At 46.8% G+C, this 15,212-nt stretch overlaps 1 protein-coding gene across 1 annotated transcript; it reads left to right on the top strand.

Moving 5' to 3' along the window:
* The first annotated feature begins 771 nt into the window (after positions 1 to 771).
* On the top strand, positions 772 to 13,070 carry LOC136480130 (uncharacterized). Its single transcript, XM_066477774.1, has 3 exons — positions 772 to 1,129; positions 10,394 to 12,278; positions 12,390 to 13,070. Exons 1-3 carry the CDS (start codon positions 816 to 818, stop codon positions 12,966 to 12,968), a joined length of 2,778 nt encoding a protein of 925 aa, XP_066333871.1. The 5' UTR covers positions 772 to 815; the 3' UTR covers positions 12,969 to 13,070.
* The last annotated feature ends 2,142 nt before the right edge of the window (positions 13,071 to 15,212 follow it).

Here is a 15,212-nt window from a genome sequence, read left to right as displayed (position 1 = left end):
TTTAATAGGTGACTCATAAGCTAGCTCTAAGTACTTTTTTATATTTTAATACAAGAGAGAGAAAAGTTAGCTCTTAATCAAGAGCTAGGATCATACATACATTCCACGAATATGTGAGAGTGTCATGTGGGCATGTGGGCCTAATCATACTACACGTAGTTGCTAAAAGCTAACATTATTGGAGAGATTGGCTTAGAGCTAGTAACCAACTCTTAGCCCATATATATATATATATATATATATATATATATATATATATATATATATATATATATATATATATATATATATATATATATGTGTGTGTGTGTGTGTGCCTTGCCGCTAAGATGGCGCAGAACATTATTTTATTTTATATGCATACATGGACCCTTCTTCGCGACGAAAAGGCTAGCTGGCCCAGAACATTATTTTATTTTATATGCATACATGGACCCTTCTTCGCGACGAAAAGGCAGGACATACGCACAAAAGATATATTATATATAGTGTGCAGCGTTTTGTTTAAATTCTGATGACATTTCATTTTCAAACAATAAGTTCAGCCCTACTTGATGGCATAGATACCGTTTCAAGCTCATCGATTCCTCAAGCTCATTTACAAACTAGTGCCACTATTCGTTTATTATTTTATGTTATTATAAAATAACTAGTGTGCTATTACCAACCAGCAGTCACACCAACTAGCTAGCTAGGAGGGGAGCGAAGCAAAGATTTAAGGTGGGTTCATCACGCTGGGTTGCATTGACTTCCGAAGCCAAGGCCTGCAATTTGCTCTCTCGGATCCATATATCCACCACCACGTACCCACACTGATGGCGCAGCGGCGGAGCAAAATGGCTGCCGGGGCACATGATGGAAGCCTGCAGCAGCTCCTCCACGACCATGACGACGTGGAGGTGGAGGATGATGTGGATGCTTGCTCGAGAGAGGAGCTCGCCCGGCGGCCGGAGGTGAAGTTCATCAACAGATACGCGGTGCTCCGGACGTACGTCCTGATGGGGCTAAAAGGCAGCGGCGCCCTGGTGGTTCTGTGGGCGACGGTGGTCCTCCTCGGCGGCTTTGTGTCCAAGCTCGAGACGAAAGATTTCTGGTATATCACCTTCATTGCATTCGTGCAGGCTGGCGGGTTAGTACTCTCGCTCATCATCCACCCCGGCCCTCTCATCTGTCACCGAATGAGATTTTCTGAAATTATGTTTACAGACTATTTAATTTCAAACTCCTAGCTTAAGCCATTGGATCTTAATTAACTTAGTTCTTTTATTTTCCTTTTCTTGTACAACATATAGCTAGCGTACATACTTATATTATTACACCTCTTCCTTAGCTAATTAGTTGTCGCGTGTAGGGAGGAGGGAGGGGGAGGGCTTAACAACCATTTTTATGAGCCTTCCGTAATATATCAACCGTGCCTCTCAAAACAGATTTACATTACTGTTTCGTTCCGTAAATGGCCTTTATTTCTAACCGTCCCCGAGAAATAGATTTCCACGGAATCTCTTCTGAATGCATCTCCAGGGACGACTAAGAAAACACCTAATCCTGAAAAAATTAGTGGCTCCTTTACAGCGTGTTTGGTTCCACGGACGGACCCATGCAGCATGCGTCCATTCCGCATCGAGTCGTCCGTTGATTTTCCAGACAATGAGTTGATTCCATTAACTGACCTGCGATTACAGACAGACCGGTCCAACATGTGACGCAAACCACCAAATGCCAGCGCTAGGTTTGGATTTCTCATCGGATCATTCCACATCCTTCTATTCTGCAGACTAAACAGGCCGTTAAAGATCCATACCGTTTCTAATTTATTATACCCATTTGTTAGCAAGAATCCCAAGCAGCCGGAACAGGCCTGCCTTGCGCAAGGTGAGGACAAACGACGAGCCCGCGCTATTGATGGCGCAAGTCTGTGCGCTAAACGACACTGCGGAGGAACCTCCGCAGGCACAGCGGCTCCTCGATGAGATGCATGCCTAGGCCGCGTTGAGAGGAAATTGTGGTACCTCCCGGGCAAGCAACCACATCACCTATGACCTGGAAGAGTTCGCCGATCTCGACAAGAACATTGTCGAGTCTGTGAAGTTTAGAGATAGGATGCGAGTGGGGATATGGGGTGGCACGGTGTTGTTCAAGTTCCAGAACGGTGAACATCGGGCCGTGACGGGCGTCTACTTCATCCTGCGGCTGCTCTCTAAAATCGTCACCATCATCCAACTTGACGAGCGAGGCTGTAAGGTCCTGAGCGAAGAATCATCAGTACCTTCTTGATATGCGCATCGGTGTGCCTTGCAACACTGAAGGGGGAGAACGCATGGCTCTAGCATGCACGATTCGGGCACCTGAGCTTGGATGCCCTCGCGAGTATGACATGCCACAACATGGTGCGTGGCCTATCGCTGGTTGAGCACATCAGCGAGCTATGTGACCTACTGCGCCAATGACCCACTTGATCTGGTCCATGATGATATGTGCGGACCAATCACACTGGCGACGCACAACGGGGAAGCACAACTTCCTTCTGCTCGTGGATGACATTGTACATGTCATAATAGAATGGCGTGGTGGAGTGGCGGAATCAAAACATTATCGGCATGTTGCATTGCATGATGAAGGCAAAGAAGATGCCGGCGGCATTTTGTGGAGAACCGGTGAACACGGAGGTGTTTGCTCAATCGATCACCGATGAAGAGCCTGATAGGGATTTTGCCATTCTAGGCATGGTACGAGAGGAAGCCAGATGTCTTGTTCTTCCGCACCTTCTGCTACATTAGGCACGTCAAGGAGACGATACCACACCTCTTCAAGCTGGAAGACAGGAGCACCTCAATTGTGTTCCTGGGATACGAACCAGGGGGAAAGGCATACTGCTTATTCAATTCGATCCACGTGGGAACCACGTACGCATCTCGTGGGATGTCATCTTCGACAAGAAGGTAAGTCAGGCTAGGGAAAATCCTAGCACTAGGGAAGAAGATGGCCTACAAGGAGCCTTCACCGTTGCGCACCTGGTGGTCCAAGAAATAGTGGCGTGTGGAGAAGATGACAGATCTAGATGGCATGGCGGGCCCACCTACCAGGGCGAAGTGGACTCTAGATGGTCTGATCATCAGCGGGTCCTATCGTCCTCACCTAATAGGTACTGGCGGGTTCACCTATCTGGGTGAAGTAGGATCTGGGGGTCGATCATCTGCACCTAATAGGAACCTAGGGGCCTACCGATCAACTCGAGTCTTTGGATCTTAGGGCACTAGGTTCACTGGGTTTTGCCGCTCTGGTGAGAACCAATGGATCCACGTCCACGGGAGATCTGACGCCATCTTCAACCCTTGCGACCGAGAGGATGGGCACACCTTCAACTTCAAGCGCCAAGGTTGACCCTATCCACTTCGTTACCCCTCCATTGGACGTGTCTCTATATGTTGACAACAAACATCAAGGGTAACCGGTGCAATTTCGCTCTCTGGACAATCTCCTAAGGGATACGAGCACCAACCGGGAGACAGCTCACATGCTTGATGAGGAACTGCACCTGGCAAATGCAAAGGAACCACCGTCATTTGCGATGCTAAACCAGATCAGCAATGGCATCAATCCATGATTGACATGATGGAGACAATCTGGGAAAGAAACACCTAGGAGCTTGTTGACCCTCTGAGTGGGTGCAGGCCAATTGCGTTGAAGTGGGTGTACAAGGTGAAGATTGACAAGCATGGCAACATCGTCAGGCACAAAGCTTGGCTCGCCGTAAGAGGCTTCATGTAGAAGGAGGGCGTCGACTTTGAGGATGCATTCGCACCGGTGGCTCTGATGGAATCTGTATGCCTCCTGCTGGCAGCGTCGAAGGACTAGAGCATCCACCACATGGATGTTAAGTCTCCCATCCTGAATGGGCAGCTCACAAGGTGGTCCATGAGAAGCAGCCACCTAGCTTCGTCATTACGACGAAGGAACACAAGGTGCTGAAGCTGTGCAAAGCATTCTATATGCTAAGGCATGCACCCTAGGCCTAGAACATCAAGCTCAAGAATACCCTGGTGTCCCTTGCCTTTGCCATGTGCGCCACTAAGCATAATTTGAACACTCAATGGGTAGAGAAGGGGACTTTGGTCGTTGGAGTATATGTGGATGACTTGATCATGACCTTCTCCAAACCACAGAACATCGAGAATTTCAAGGAGATGAAGAACATGCTTTGTATGGGTGATCTTGGAGTGTTCCCTTATTACCTTGGAATTGAGGTGGAGCAACGGAAGGATGGCGTAGTACTATGCTAGATCACCTATGCGCGGAAGCAGCTGCAGCGAACCAGCATGGCCTACTGCCAATCATGTAAAACACCAATGAAGGAGAGGAAGAAGTTGTCCACGTCCAACATTGTAGAGAAGGTGAACATAACACACTATCACAGCGTTGTTGACGCACTGCAGCACATGACTCGCACCTAGCCTGACATCGGCCTCGTCGTGGGGTATGTGAATGGGTTCATGGAGTATCCGTGCGAAGATCACTTCGCAACGATCGACCATCTACTATGGTACATTGTAGGGACTTCTAGCCCTACAACATGGCCTTCCCAAAGGGTGGTGGATCATCGCTCAAACTAGAGGGCTACAACGACAATGACATGGCAGGTGACATCGATGGGTGTTGGAGCATTTTCAGCGCGCTCTACCTGCTTGGATCATCCAGTAACTCCAAGCAATCGCACATGTACAAGGTGGTTGCCATTTCAACCTGTGAGGCAGAGTACATCACTGCGGCCACAACTGCATGCCAAAGAGTATGGGTATGGCTTAGTTGGCTCCTACACAAGATCATTAGAGAAGAGGCTCATGCGCCCACATTGACAGTGGACAAACAATCTCCTATCACCTTAGCAAAGAACTCAGGCCTCTATGACCTAGTAGCTCATGGGATTTTGTCTTCGACAAGACGGTGAGTCAGGCCTAGGAGAATCATGACGCTAAGGAAGAAGATGGCCACCATGGAGCCTTCGTTATCGAGCACCTAGTGGTCTAAGGAACAAAGGTGACGGGTGGAGAAGATGAGGGATCCGGCTAGCATGGCAGGCCCACCAGTGAGGGCGAAGTGGACTCTAGACGGTCTGATCATCAACAGTCCTATCATCCTCACCTAACAGGTACCGATAGGTCCACCTATTAGGTTGAAGCAAGATTTGAGTAGACCCAGAATCAACTCGGGGAACCACTAATCAACTTGAGTCTTTAGATCTTCGTCCATCACTCTAGTGAGCACCAGGCTCATCGGGTTCCACCTCTCTAGTGAGCACCAACAAATCTTCATCCATGGAAGGGTGGACGCCATCTTCAACCCTTGCAGGCGAGGGGCTGGGCACACCTTCAACTTCAGGCACCTAGGTCAACACCATCAGCTTCATTACCCCTTCATGTGACATGTCTCTGTAGGTCGATAGCAAACATCAATGGGAGCAGGTGCAGTTTCGCTCTCTAGACATTCTCCTGATGGATATGAGCACCAATTGGGAGGCTGCTCGCATACTTGATGAGGCAAAAAAGCACCTGGCAAGTGCAAAGGAACCTGTGTCATTCATCGATGTTGAACTAGATTAGCAATGGCATCAATCCATGATCAATAAAATGGAGACAACCCATGAAAAAACACCTAGGAGCTTGTTGACCCTCCGATTGGGTGCACTCCAGTTGGGTTGAAGTGGGTGTACAAGGTGAAGCATGGCAACATCATCAAGAACAAAGCTTGGCTCGTTGTAAGAGTCGTTATCTAGAAGGAGGGTGTTGACTTTGAGGATGCTTTTGCACCGGTGGCTTTGATGGAGTCAGGGCACCTCCTACGGTCCTACTGGCGCTTGCAGTAGTGAAGGACTACAACATCCACCACATGGCATTGAAGTCTACTTTCCTGAATGAGGAGCTTGCCAAGGTGGACCATGTGTACCAGCCACCTAGCTTTGTCATTATAGGGAAGGATCACAAGGTGCTTTAGTCATGCAAATCCCACTATAGGCTTTGGCAGGCACCGCGATCCTAGCTAGAACATCATGATCGACACTACGCTAGCGTCCCTGGGCTTCACCATGTGCGTCACTAAGGATGATTTGTACACTCGATGGGTAGAGTAGGGGACTCTAGTTGTCAGAGTATATGTGGATGACTTGATCACCATGTGCTCCAACCCGCAGCACATCGAGGGTTTCAAGGAGGAGATAAAGAAGATGTTTCACATGAGTGATCTTGGATTGCTCCCTTATTACCTTGGAATGGAGATGGAGCAAGGGAAGGATGGTGCAACTCTATGCTAGAGTGCTAATGTGTGGAAGCTGCTATAGTGAAGCGGCATGGACTACAGTTGGTTGTGTAAAACACCAATGAAGGAGAGGAAGAAGTTGTCCAAGTCCAACACCACAAATAAGGTGGACACAACATGCTATCGAAGCATTGTTGGTGCGCTATAGTACCTGACTGGCAAGCGGCCTGACATCAACTTTGCCTTGGGGTATGTGAACCGGTTCATGGAAGATCACTTCGCAATGATCAAAAATCTACTACGGTACATTACCAAGACTTGTGGCTACAACATCACCTTTGCCGTGGCTATAGCGACAATGACATGGTAGGCTACATCGATGGCCGGCAAAGCACTTTTGATGTGCTCTACCTGCTTGGGTCGTCCCCAAATTCCTAGAAATCATAGATGTACAAGGTGGTGACCATTTGAACCTACGAGGTAGAGTACATCACTGCGGCCACAACAACATGCCAAGGAGTATGGCTTAGTTGGCTCCTACACAAGATCATTGGAGAAGAGGCTCATGCACCGACATTAATGGTGGACAAACAATTCGCCATCGCCTTAGCAAAGAACAAAGTCCTACATGACCGTAGAATGCACATCGACACCCGATATCATTTCATTTTTGATTGTGTTGATGGAGGACAGATTGTCCTAGAGTTCATCGAATTTGGACAGCATCTCATAGACATCGTCACCAAGCCTATCACCCGTCTTCAGTTCATGGAGCTGAGGATCAAAATTGTTGTGGTGGAAATCAAGCAAGAGCGCCCAAACTAGGGAAAGAATTGTCAGTAATATGGCTAGCTCTTGCTACATATCCCTGTACCACCCTATCCTTGTTTTTTGACAAAAAAGGTATGGCCGGTATGATCTTATAGTTGTTAGCAGGTAGTAGGTGATGTAAGCCATGGTAGTAGATATACTTGTAGTTGGTAAACCATCACCTAGTACTAAAGTAGACCTTGTATATATAGAATTGTGTGGACCCAATTCAGCAGCAGTTCATTTGTATACACGCTCTGTCTCCTTTCTTCAATTCATCCAACTCAAGTTTATGCGCGCGCGTGTGTGTGAGGCTAAGGGCGTTGCACCTGATCGCTGGCCAACACCATCGGCCATACCCTACATCAATACGTTGGATGGATGTGTGATGATGGAAAATGATTGTCACTTCACAGGCTAGATGAAGACACCAATCCATAGGCTACATGACCATATCCTTGCAGGATGAAGTGCTCTATATTTGGCACACTACCAAATGGGTATAAATTTGAAATGATTTGGATCTAACAAAATGAATGCCAAATAAGTCGCATATTGTTTCGTATTTGTGACAAAAGTAATGCTTATAGCAATCACCTAAGTTTTAGCCTGAACGTATGTGAGGGTAGAGGGGCAATGGAAGCATCAAAATTAGTAAGCTAATTATTCGCAAGCATTTCACCAAACACCTTATGTGCATATAACAAAATAGCCCCATAGCATCAACTCTTCAAACATGGTAAAATGATCTAGATGGCTGGAGGGGAGGGGTTGAATGGCCTATAAAAATTTCTCTATAAACTCACAAACACTACAGCAAAGTAGTTAGTATAACAACGAAGCCTAATAGCCACTACTTTGCCTAGCTCTATCTCACCCAATGCAAGCCCCTACACAATTCTAGTAGCAACTTAATTCTACTACTAGAACACGCAACCACACAAGTCTAGCAACTACACAAAGCTACTCTAGCTAGCTAGACAAAAGAGAGCAACTGCAACTAGATACTCTACCTCTAAAACAATAATTACACTAGAGAGCTACTCTACCAAGCAACTACCACACACAAGTAATAGATATGAATGTAAAGCAAAAGTGAGTAGTATGCAAACCGAGTCGGGCAGGAGGGAGACAATCAATTTATCCCCGACGTTCGGTTGCTTGATGGCAACCTATGTCCTCGTTGTGGTGAGTCTCTAGGTGAGCAATTCGCACACTAACTAGATGCTCAAGGTTGATCCACAACTTGGGTGCCGCAAGAATCAATCACAAAGAGCACTCTAACTAGTCATGAGCATTCCACTATAGTTGTTCTTCACCATCTCCCGTGGGGACGAGCATCAGAGCCCCTTACAATCAACTTGATCATTGGCGGCAAATAATCACCAATGATCCTTCAATTCACCGAGCCATCTAGGTGGCAGCAACCACCAAGATTGAATCCCAAGGTTCAAATGATGAACTAGTGCCACTAGATGCATATCAACTAAAAAAATGCACTAGATCTCTTCCAAACTCACTTTAGATCAAGCAACAATCAAGGAGATGAGTGGGAGGTGTTCTTGAGAGCTCGCACAAGTGTTGGAACAGTTAGACCAAGAGAGGGCTCCAAGAACCGGCCAACAGCAACACATATTTTTAGAGCTCCCCCAAAAACTAGTCGTTAAAGGCTTGCTAGTGGGTTGTCTGCATAAGCAACGAAAAATCTAGTGCCCACCGGACAAACACCACCAGAGCAAACGGCACTCGACTCGATGGCTCAGATTTGATCCAGATTTTAAAACCTATAGCGCATACTCTGGTGCTCGCTTAAGTGCCGGCACCAGAGAATTCCAGTGCCCACTTGCTCGCTCGGCCAAGTAAAACTAGTTGTTAGAGCTTCCATTTTCTTTTCTCCGGTGACCCCAAAAACCTTACTGGCCACTACACCAAGAGGTCCAGGCCCTCACCGGAAAAGTTCAGTGGCCATTATCGGGACTTTCGGTGAGCACGTTCAAAAAAAATACCGTGCGATGAACAGTGCAGCAAATTGTTCCAGTGTAGGTTAGTGGGCTACCACCAGATAAATCCAGTGAGTAACCCTCGGCACAGTGCATGACCCTTCTATGCACTACTACCTCTGGTGCTTCCCCAGCATAGGCAACAGACCTTTTCGATGAGTGCTGAAAAACACACTAAGCATGATTTTGCGCAAGCGTCTCAAATCTGTTAGCTCCAGTATGTTTCAACATGAACATCTTCACCTTAGGTACTGAGTTAGTCTTTCAAAAAAATTACTAGGGCCAATCCATATGCAAAGTTGGTTCACAACTAGTGGCACTTATATAACTTCTTAGCGTTAGAGTTTCTCTCTTAATAGTACGACTATCTATCCTAAATCCGACCATGCACTGTATTGTGTCTCGGACAGCAAAAGCAAAGCCCTATCAAGTATATCTTTGCCTTCGAGCTTGTTCCTCTCTTCTTCTCTCCAATGTTCATCACTTGATCAACTTGTGGCCTTCTCCATTTCCACCACTATGGATGCCATCTAGATCAACCCTTGGTGTGGACTTCACCCAGCTTAATCAACACTTGAGGTCAAAGGTTAGTTCACTAGTTATCACTTAATTACCAAAACCAAATATAGGGCTTCCACATGGTGTTGTCCAAACTTCAAAATTAGGAATATACTTGCAAAGATCAGCTCACTAACACATGAATCCCCATCATCAACATATCAAAGAACCCATGTATGCCTTATATGCCAATCTCAACCATCCACCATGAACTTGAACAAAATAGAACCAATAGCAAGCAACATAGGAACCAATCAACAAGTATGGCAAGAGGAATACCGAACCACAAGTAGACACGAGGATTTACGTGGAAACCCCTTGAGGGAAAAAAACCATAGACGGTGACAAGCAAACAATCCACTATGAAGATGAAGGATACAAGAAGTGGGAGCCAACAATGTTGGGGAGGCTCCAAATCCCCACAATTTCATTCTAGTGGTGGATTTGGTAGATCAAAACCTCATCCCTCAAATCTCCTCTCTCCCTCTATCAACCTCCAAAGGGGAAGAACAATCACCAACTGAGAAGGGGAGCTCAGGCTCCCTATTTGGGCTGGTTTTCCCACCTTGAGAAAGGGCACTCAAAGTTGAAGGTTATTACAAATGAGCCCTTAGACACCTAACCATATATATAGGCAACATTTTACATAGTGTAATTACTCAAATAGTGTCAATAGGAGGTGCAACATCACAATGTATTTTATTTGTTGGCAGCGATGCTTCATTCTCTTGAAAAATCGTTTACAACTTGCTCTAACTAGAGCCAACGTACAACAGGATGTTCAATGGGATTTTCGATAACGAGTTGGGGCCTTTGATGTCATTGTTCCTATCAACAATGAAAAGAGCCATCCTGCCTGCTTCGAGAGTAAAGCACAGTCATGTGGAGACGCAGCTGCTTCAGACATCTTGGTCATGGTGGTTGAGGACAAAAATTAGATCATTGACTTCTAGAGTAGCACATCTCATTGTGTCCCTCGTGCTCTACCTCGTGCTGTCATTCTTTCTATACAGCCCGCTTTTTTGTGCTTTCCTCGCTAATTTGCGTATTGGAGAGCTGGACTATGGCAGGTCCAACAAAGATGACTCAGAAGCAAACCTCAGGCCAGGAATAAGCTTATTCTATTTTCTCTGTCTTGCTCAAGGTATAATGTTCCTGTTTATTGTGTGGCCGATTGAAACATATGGTACAATCATTGTGGTGTACAAGGTCAGCCAACAAGTTGGGCTCAGCAGCAAAGTAGTCCTTGGCTACTGTAACGAAACAAAAATGAAATACTTGAAATGCCTGGCGTCTCTTGATGGGAGTTGGAATTTGATCACATATGGTGCTGGCTTGCTGGATTCAGAGATGCCAGAGGACTACGCGTCTGGAGCAAGGGTGCTAACCACGCTGATCCAGCAGGGTGTGCCAGTAAGACAACTGCTGCTCCAGTCACCAAGACTCAGGATTCAGAAGCTTGTAGCAACCCTTGCCTGGAGGAGTCCAGCTGATGGGGAGAGGAGATGGCTTGCCGCAAGGATTGTTGAGCATGTCGCACCTGATCTCAGCCTAGCTCAGTTCCCAGGAGCACTAGAATGCATATCCTCTCTCCTAGACACCTCTGGTTACAACAAGGATGATGGTGCTCAAGAAGCTATCTATTTTGCAGCTCAGCTAAGGCTTGACAAGCAACAAAGCAAGCAGAAGAAGCGTTTCTCCTTGAGACGGATAAAGCACTTAGCCCTACGGAATGGGAATGCCGAGGAGAAAGAACAAGTTATTAGCATCAATTCAGCAAAAGGAACCAATGAGGACCTGATATTGCAAGGCCTGAGAATCCTAGAGAACCTGGCCGTCGACGAACTCAACTGCAAGGTGATCTGCAGCTCCGATGTTCTCTTCTCAAAGATTACTGCACCGCTCAGCTATGAAAATTTGGTACTAGAAGATATGGAGACAAATACTGCATGGGCTAAGGTGATAGACGGATCACTGAAACTGGTGAGCAGGCTTATGAAATCTCCTGGTGATACTGGCAAAGAGATGCGCCGCAGAGTTGCACATAATAGCAGTGCAGTAAAGAATCTGGAGAATTTTCTGGCCCAGAAGATCAACAGCTGTAATATCATAGTGCTACAGATCCGAGCCATAGATATCCTTGAACAGTTATGTTGGGGTGATGAGTCCACCTCCTCCAATAATTTGGCTAGGGAGAGAAGAGAATATCTGATTCCCAAGGTACAAGACATCGTCCTTACTGACAAATGGATGAAAGATTATTTATCGGAGACAAGGGCAAAGCTAGACAAAGAAATTGAAAGCCAACTTGAGAAAAGCCACAAGTCAAATAAAAGCCAGCACAAAGCCAGGCAAGCATTGGTGGAAAACAAGACGAAGGCAGCTCAGGAAACTGTGAGCCATCTGAAAGAAAAGGCTGGGGAAGCACTGGCTACCCTGTGCGTGGGAAATCAGATTCATGCAGACGATATCAGGAGTATCACCAGCACAGGACCTGAAGACGTTCTCTGTTATCTTACTGAAATGTTGGACTCCAACAAGCCCGAGGGAAGCACTGTCAGATCCAGGATTTCCGCAGCAGTGATCCTGAAGCACTTGTGTACTCACTGTACTACATCTCCATCGGATCAAGACCATATAAAGAAAATAACCTTAGAGAAGGTGCAAGCATATTTGCTACTATCTTTTTTTTTTCTCTAACTGATACTACAAATCAAGTTTCTTGAAACTACCAACTAACTGCTACCAGTACTTGACAACTACTGTATGCAGGTCCTTAGAGAGTTGCTGCATATAAAGGCAGAGGCACCGGCAACAAGCACCAGCAAACTCATCCAGTGGTGGCAGCAAACCATTTCACAAGGTGGCCACGACGAGCGACTCCGTGTACAGGGACACAAGCAGCAACATGAGGAGAGGAGGCTACAAGTCGCCCTGCTATTGCTCTGCGCAGCCATCCGCGGGAGATGGATCAACGCGCCTGAATTTGCAACTGTGGTGGCGCAGTTAGCCACCCCCAAGGTTCTTGCGGAGAAGTTCAAGGAGCTCGTGGACGAGAACAGGTACGCCACGCCGTCCTGCCGGGCAACAGTAAAGCTCAGCTGTGAGCTTGTCATAGCGTTGATTCCGCATGATCATTGCACCGAAGATGTAGAGATGAAGAAGGTGATCGTGGACTCACTATACCAGGCTTCCAAGGCAATGGCGGGGCTCGAGAGCTGCATGCTTTTCTCTGGCGCCGAACGCGATTGCTATGGGATACCTGTGAGGCCTTTCTGTTCTGATCTCGTGAAGAAAGCGCAAGAACTTCTCGAACAGAAAGGACAGGCGCTGGGACTGAATGTTGTTTGATATATTGTGTGATTTCAGCATGGAGCGGTCAGATGGTCACCATGAACTGGTGGTGTGTACCCTCCCTCTCCCTCTGTAGCCAACTCTAACTTCATTCTATCGTGTGTGTAAACTATATATTCTGGTGACATAATCTTGTTGTATTGTATAAACTCATCATTTAGTACGGTACAATGATTGTGCAACAACGTGTTGTATGCGGTAGAAACAAGGGATGCTCAACTATGTCTGGTGGTGGCCATTTCCAAAGCCGGCCGGCAAGACCAACTGTTCCTGGAAACTACGTTTTCAGATACGGCTGGAAACAGTAATCGTCTCTAGAAATGAACACCATTTAGAAGAAGGCTGAAAACACCGGTCAGCTTTAGCCATTGCTAAAGGTGGCTGGTGTTTTCATCCACCTTTAGAAATTCTAGCGGGGGTCTAGTGCTCCACAAGAAAAAGAAAAATCCTAGAAATTGTCACAAGAATCAGAAAGATGTTGCCCTCAATGTAGTTGCATCATGGATGGACCAAGTACACATGCGTACATGAGCAATCATGAAAAATATTCTCTTAACGACTCTATTTGAATGGTACAATGGACTTGCTAGCGCCCGGACGTCCGTTCCGGGGCGCTAGCGTCCACATGGGGGCCCATGCTGCTCTGTTTCCCACACCTGCGCAGGGGCCGTGTCTTGATCTGCGCCCCACTCTGTTTCCCGCGCCTGCCGCTCGCGCCCTTCTACTCCCATGCACATGCATGCGGGCCCAGCAGTTGTAGTGGATCCTACTGCAATATGTGCAACACCAGATCTACTTTTGCAACATCTAGATGAAATACTTGCAACATATGTTCAAAATAGTTGAAACACTTGCAACATACGTCTTAAACACTTGAAAACACCAGAAAAAACTTGAAACCACGTGTGTAGCCATTGCAAATATTACAAACATTCAAATAAAAAAAAACTTGCAACATACGTATAAAAACACTTCAAACACTCACATATATATGAAATATCCAAATCTACTTTGGCAACATCCAGATGAAACAATTGCAACATACGTCTAAAACAGATGAATCATTTGGAACCTACACTTGAAACATACGTATATAGCCATTGCAACATGTGCAACATCCCGATCTACTTTTCCAATATCGATACAAAATACTTGCAACATACCCCTCAAACACTTGAAACATATAATTGCAACATGCGCTTTTCAGCGCAAACATCTCCTTGCTGCTTCGGTGAATGGAGGCTCATTGGCGCGTGGAGGTCACCTGTGTGCTCACCGGAGCGCGGAGCTGGGCGGCGGTGTACAGAGGGCGGGGTGGGGGCGACATGGGGCAACGGTAGCGTAGAGGACGGGTGGGTGGCGCGTGAAGGTCACCAGTGTGCTCGCCAGCGGCACGGAGCTCGGTGGCACAGAGGGCGGGGTGAGGACCGTGCATTGAAGCCGCAGCGGAAGAGGCAGAGTGGGGAGTCGTGGGGTGCAGACTCGTCCATACATACAGATGCCTTCCATGGGAGGAAACGGCGGTTGGTGGGTATCACCTGGGAGCAAAGCACGACGGCGATTGGAAGGCATGTGGGTGGATGCAGCGGCGTAGGGAGCGAGCAGGGAAAGAAGGAAGGTGGGTGCAACGGCGTAGCGAGCGAGCCCTTGCAGTGGAGAATGAGAGTCGTGTGGGCTTGTGCGAAGAAACCCAAAGCGGTGCGCCAACTCGTTTTGGTCCATGGCGTTAACGGTGGGTGCGGCGTCCGACGGAAAGAGAACCATTCGGACGCCCTCATCCAAGTGTGTCCGATGATACTAAACAATTATTTCAAAATTGTATTAATATACATGACATACATATGAATTGTTTCTTTAGATGATCTGATGAGATGAACTCGTATTCATTAAAAAGTTCCTTCCCCTTCTTGACATAGTGGTGGTTGTGTTTGCACCTGAATCCGCACAGCGCCTCATTTTGTCATTATGGGCTAGTTTGGGAGAGCTCCACCTCTAAAAAAGTAGATCTGGAGCACTAGATTCACCTAGATCCAATGTAGAGCACCTCCGTCGTGGACAAGGCAACGTAGAGACCAAAATCAACGGTCTATCTCATCTACTTGATAAACAAGGCATATCAAGATGTACATAGGAACTAACTTTATCCGACTAGATTTCTTTGTAACGAACTCGGAAACCAACCTTCTATAACCCTACCTCAGGACTGTATAAGGCGGGGTAGGGAGCCCCTGATTGGTCATC

The sequence above is a fragment of the Miscanthus floridulus genome, chromosome 9 (genome assembly GCF_019320115.1).
Source record: "Miscanthus floridulus cultivar M001 chromosome 9, ASM1932011v1, whole genome shotgun sequence".
NCBI lineage: Eukaryota > Viridiplantae > Streptophyta > Magnoliopsida > Poales > Poaceae > Miscanthus > Miscanthus floridulus.
This window is presented reverse-complemented; position numbering and strand designations above follow the sequence as displayed.

Bases quoted from the DNA above. Each gene is read 5' to 3' on its own strand.
- LOC136480130 (XM_066477774.1), top strand. From the start codon at position 816: ATGGCGCAGCGGCGGAGCAAAATGGCTGCCGGGGCACATGATGGAAGC. The intron at 1,130-10,393 runs GTTAGTACTCTC...AACGTACAACAG, and splicing joins GCATTCGTGCAGGCTGGCGG to GATGTTCAATGGGATTTTCG. The intron at 12,279-12,389 runs GTGCAAGCATAT...TACTGTATGCAG, and splicing joins AGAAAATAACCTTAGAGAAG to GTCCTTAGAGAGTTGCTGCA.